General features: G+C 47.0%; 1 protein-coding gene across 1 annotated transcript; it reads left to right on the forward strand.

The window, feature by feature from the left end:
• Positions 1-3,250: 3,250 nt before the first annotated feature.
• Positions 3,251-4,613, forward strand: LOC137413145 (inhibin alpha chain-like). The gene is made up of 2 exons (XM_068098537.2): positions 3,251-3,602; positions 3,704-4,613. Exons 1-2 carry the CDS (start codon positions 3,404-3,406, stop codon positions 4,390-4,392), a joined length of 888 nt encoding a protein of 295 aa, XP_067954638.2. The 5' UTR covers positions 3,251-3,403; the 3' UTR covers positions 4,393-4,613.
• Positions 4,614-5,278: the final 665 nt, after the last annotated feature.

Consider the following 5,278-nt stretch of genomic DNA (forward strand, 5'->3'; position numbering starts at 1 on the left):
GCCAAAAACGATACCTAGCAGGATATGTCAAAAGGTTATCGACGGATTTAGACGAAACTTGGTGTACCAGTTGAGTGTCTGACAAGGACAAACAGATTCGATTTTGGTGAAGATCTGAATATGGATTCGGATATGAGAATTATTTAATTTTGTAAGTAGACAACTTGCCTTTGCCTCTTGGAAGGCTAATCCAACTGAAGGCAATCTCAGTTCCTTCCACCAAGCTCGGAACAAGTGTGTGTCTACCCTCAGGAGTGCCAGGAAGCACTATCTCTCCTCACTCAAGAATGAACTCTCAAACCTGTCTCCTTCCTCCAAATCCTGGTGGCGTCTGGTCAAATCCGTTTCTGGTGTTTGTTCCCCCTCCATCCCCTCCCTTACCTCAAATGGCCACACAGTCGACATCGCACGTGACAAAGCCGAATGCCTCAACTCTGTGTTCGCCTCAAAATCCTAAGTCCCAAACCCATCTCTCTCTGTTCCCACCTTTCCCAGTCGAACCCAACTGCTCCTGGACTCTGTGTCCTTCTCTCCTGACAAGGTGGAGGAGTTTTTGTCAAACCTCGACTCTGATTCTGCAACTGGACCAGACGGCATCAGCCCAAGGGTCCTAAAATCCTGCTCTGCCGCTCTATCTCACCCTCTCTCTGTTCTTTTCACCCTATCTTTTGCTCAAGGTCATCTGCCAGCATCCTGGAAATCAGCTAACATTACCGCTTTACACAAAAAAGGTGCAAAAACAGATCCTTGCAACTACAGACCAATCAGCCTGCTCCCAATTATCAGCAAAGTCATGGAATCCATCATTGCTTCGGATATGAAATCTTTCCTCTTCTCCAATGGCTTGATCTCTGATCATCAATTTGGTTTCAGACCAGGTCACTCTACTCTGGACATGCTGCTTCTGCTGTCTCAACAATGGATGGAGGTCCTCAATGCCAAACAGGAAATCAGAGCTGTCTCCCTTGACATATCACGGGCCTTTGATACGGTCTGGCACCCCGCTCTGCTCACCAAACTCTCCTCCTATGGTATCCATGGAAATCTCCATGCATGGCTTGCGGACTTCCTCTCTGGTCGTAGTCAACGTGTGGACCTGAATGGATTTCTCTCATCTCCCCTTCCTGTTCAGGCTGGAGTTCCCCAAGGAAGTGTGCTGGGCCCTGTGCTTTTTCTGGTCTTTATCAATGATCTCTCCGACTCTCTGGAAAATCCTCTCTATCTCTTTGCTGATGACTCCACTCTCTGCCGCTCCATTCCTCTTCCCTCAGATCGGCAGTCTGCAGCCTCCTCACTCTCTGAAGACCTGGACAAAATCACAGACTGGTCAAACAAGTGGAACATGTCTTTCAATCCTGACAAATCTCACTCTCTTACTATGTCTCTTCGAAAAGATCGACTGGACAACCCTCTCATCTACTTTCTCAACAATCCTCTCCAAGAAGTTCTGTCGCTCAAGCTTTTGGGTCTCACTATCTGCCATGATCTTTCTTGGGAAAACCACATTTCCAAGCTGGCCTCCAAAGCCAGTCGCCGACTGGGCATCCTCCGTCGTGCGAAGTCCTTCCTCGGCACACCTGAGCTCCTCACCACATACAAGGCTTTCATCCGCAGCTCAATGGAATACTGTTCTCCCCTATGGGCTGGTGCTCCTGCCTCACACCTGGCTCGGCTTCACGCTGTTGAATCCAAAGCTTTCAAAATCATTGGAATCTCCCGCGATGAAGCTATCTCTGAGGGCCTTTCACTCACTCACCGCAGGCAGGTAGGTGGTCTTTCTGTCTTCTACCGACTCCTCTCCGGCCTTGCTCCCCCAGCTCTCTCTGTGCTCTGTCCCCCAAATATTCCTACAGGTCGCACAAGATCTGCCAGCAACCCTCTGATGGTTAAACTGCCGAAATCTCGGCTGTCTACTCACCTTCACTCTTTCATTCCTCTTTTCTCCCGCCTGTGGAACAAACTCCCACACTCCCTTCAATCCCTCTCCTCCCTCCAGGTCTTTAAAACAGCTGTTCACCACCATCTCTTATCTTCCCCCATCCATAACCTTGATCTTTTCTACCCCCACTAATTCACCCCAGATCCACCTTGTTTGAAATTCCAACTTCTTTCCTGGAAATCCTGGCAGTGTCCATATGTTTATACCTCTCCCACCCCCCCCCCCCCTTCACATGCCTCCCCCCCAAAGCCCTCTCCCTCCCACAGATCTCTCGATGTCTCCATGTCTCTCGGTCCCTGCTCTCAAATGTTGTGTTTGTGTCCTTCCCCCTCTCTCCCCACCTTGTCTACCGCTCCCGATGTTATTTGTTTTATGTGTCTGTTTGTCTTTCTGTGTGATTAATGTTCGCTCTTTCACGAGCCTCGATATTGTATACAAAAAAAAAAAAAAAAAAAAAAAGGGATTCTTCACCATTGGGAGATTGGGCCATAACTATACATAGCAGGATATCTCAAAAAGTTGTGGACAGCTTCTGCCAAAACTTGGTGGATGAGTTGGGCAAGTGACAAGAACAAGCTGATTAGCTTTTGGTTCAGGTCCGAAACCAGATCCAGCCTTTCATTGGGAGACAAAGCGTAAACGGTTCAGCCTGGCGGAGGTATGCTCTTTACTGAGTGCCATTCTAGTCTTAATATATGTTATATATACCATGGACTTTGTTGTTCAAGACTCATTATAACAAATGACTTTTCAAAACCATGTTCGTCCGATCTCTCTCTCTCTCTCTCTCTCTCTCTCTCTCTGGCCCTTTCTCTCTTCCACAGACACATCAATCCCTTTCCTAACTTCTCCCTCCCTATTTCTCCTTTCATGTCTCACAAAGCTTTTGCTTCTTATATGACACAAGTGACACTGAAGGTCACTTTGTGGCTGAAACTTTGTTCTAAGACATGTACATGTCGTGGTGAGCACAGCATTGCGGCTAACTGTCTAAATGCAGAGTCTTTTAGTTAAAAAAATTCAATTTACTTATAAAAACGACCGAAAACACCACCAAATGTTCAAATCGCATATAACTCTATTTCCTTGTTGTGTTTACACAAACTAGTCGTTGCCTCTGCTTTTTGCCTCAGTTACCAATATCACATGCAAAGAATTCTGAAAATGTGAATGCTCGAACTGCATCGGTTGGCATCAGCCATGCCACGTCAGGGCAATATGAATAAACATTGCAACAAAATTTCAACATGAAGTGGGCTGATAGCACCTTGTGAGCTGCATATAATGCTAGGAGAGACATCGCCCAAGGCTAGAGAAAGGAAGCCACCAGGTCGCCCAGAACGCAAAATGCGCAATTTGGCATGGGATTGCTTTTGCTTCTGGCTTCTGTCTGGAGCAGCCACCGACCATGCAATATTACTAGGGTGAGACGACGACACGGTCGATGATCCGCAGGCCGAAGTCATGAACCGTACGACGTTGCTAGAGTACGTGAAAATGCGAATTTTGGATAGTCTAGGTCGGAGCGGGCCGGTGTTGGATGGACAAGCGTTGGACAGCTCCATTTTGGACCATCACGAGATGGCATTAAAGCTTTTGGAACCGCCGGAGGATTATCAGCCCCAAGAAGACGCTATCCACACTGCGTTGCTGCCTCTTTCGGGTAAGAACACCCAATACATATGGCAAAGAGATCGCCCGGTTGTGAAAGATATCGATGAGTGCAAAATGAACAGGATCATTCCGCTTTTTAATTCCCAACAGATCCACCAGCTAACGCGACTGACCCAAACGGTTGCACTTTCTGCTTCAAAGCCTCTAAAAGTCAGCACGGCAGGAGGATTACATCGGCCAAGTTTTGGTATCATGCGAGTGGCAACGACCCGTGGGGTGATTGTGATGCCGTCACTTTGAACCTCATTATTCTGGGTAAACCGACCAGCACCGTTTCGACCAGGTGCACTGCTATGGAGGATCACTGGGTAGTCTTTGAAATCTCATTATCAAGCCTGCGTTTCATGAAAGAACACACGTTCTGCCTGCAATTAACAGGGGAAGATTTATCCAAATGTACATCTGTAAATCTACCCTTCCTTCTGATCACCAGCGCCCTGCCTCCAGTCCGCAGACACACCAGAGATGTACCCATTATCCTCGGTCACATCCAGAAGCCCGTGCCCCAGAAAGACTGCAAGCGCCTACCCGTGAGCATCTCTTTCGAGGAACTGGAGTGGGCGCACTGGATAATCCATCCCAAAAACTTTACTTTTTACTTCTGCCGCGGTGTCTGCACCAGCACACAAAATAAGCAGTCGTGCTGTGCACCCGTGCCAGGCTCTTTGGCCCCGCTTCACGTCCGCACCACCTCGGACGGTGGCTACACGTACCGCTATGAGAACGTGCCACGCCTCATTCCGCAAGAATGTGTCTGCTTTTTTAACTTTGAACATTGAGTACGAGACACGCCAACATTCACTGAAACTTTCATTGCGTGTCTGTCGATATATTTCTTGCTCTGCAGAAGCAAAGCAACAATGGTTTGTTGTAACACACATCTGTGAATTGTGATGATGAAAAACAAAAAGATGTACTTTTTTGAACGAGTAAAACAATTCAAGAGGAATGTTATAAGTATCTGTGACATCATTCAATAAAGCATCAGATTCGTCTATTTAATACAGTTTGGTCTCATGGAAATTACCTTTTTAATCACAAAATGGCTGAAGTCGTGGTTAATATGGTTATGGTGCAGGTTGGTTTAGGACAATTTATTTTATGAAATTGCTTCTCCAGTATTAACCCTTTATACCTGGTGTTGGCCTAATGGTTAGGGTGGTGGGCTTGGGATCCTAAGTTCCTAAGTTCTAATCCTGTTCTGCTGTTGAATTAATACCAGGTGGGGTTGACTCAGCCTGTCATCTCAGCCTGTCATCTCAGCCTGTCATCCTTCCGAGGTCGGCGAAATGAGTACCAGGGTACTGGGTGCTCTCTCAAGGAGGTTGGTGGCAGGATTTGCACTCCAGCTGCCATAAAAACACCTCACTCTATAGCACACACAGTGGTGTGTGTCGGGATGATGCTGAGGAATCGTCCAAGGACGCAGCAACGTGCTGATCCAGTGTAAGCTCTATATATATATATATATATATATATATATATATATATATATATATATATATATATATTGTTGCGGATCTCGAATTACGGCGCTCCCCTTACCGAGGGGGGTTTAATCCCCTCGTCGATTAAGCTGGCCGTCCGAGTCCTAGAAGATATCGCGTTCCTTTGCGGGGTTGAGATTGACCAGGGTGACTGGTCAACGGGTTCCCAGATACCTTT

Source organism: Myxine glutinosa, chromosome 7 (assembly GCF_964187855.1).
Source record: "Myxine glutinosa chromosome 7, kmMyxGlut1.1, whole genome shotgun sequence".
Lineage (NCBI taxonomy): Eukaryota > Metazoa > Chordata > Myxini > Myxiniformes > Myxinidae > Myxine > Myxine glutinosa.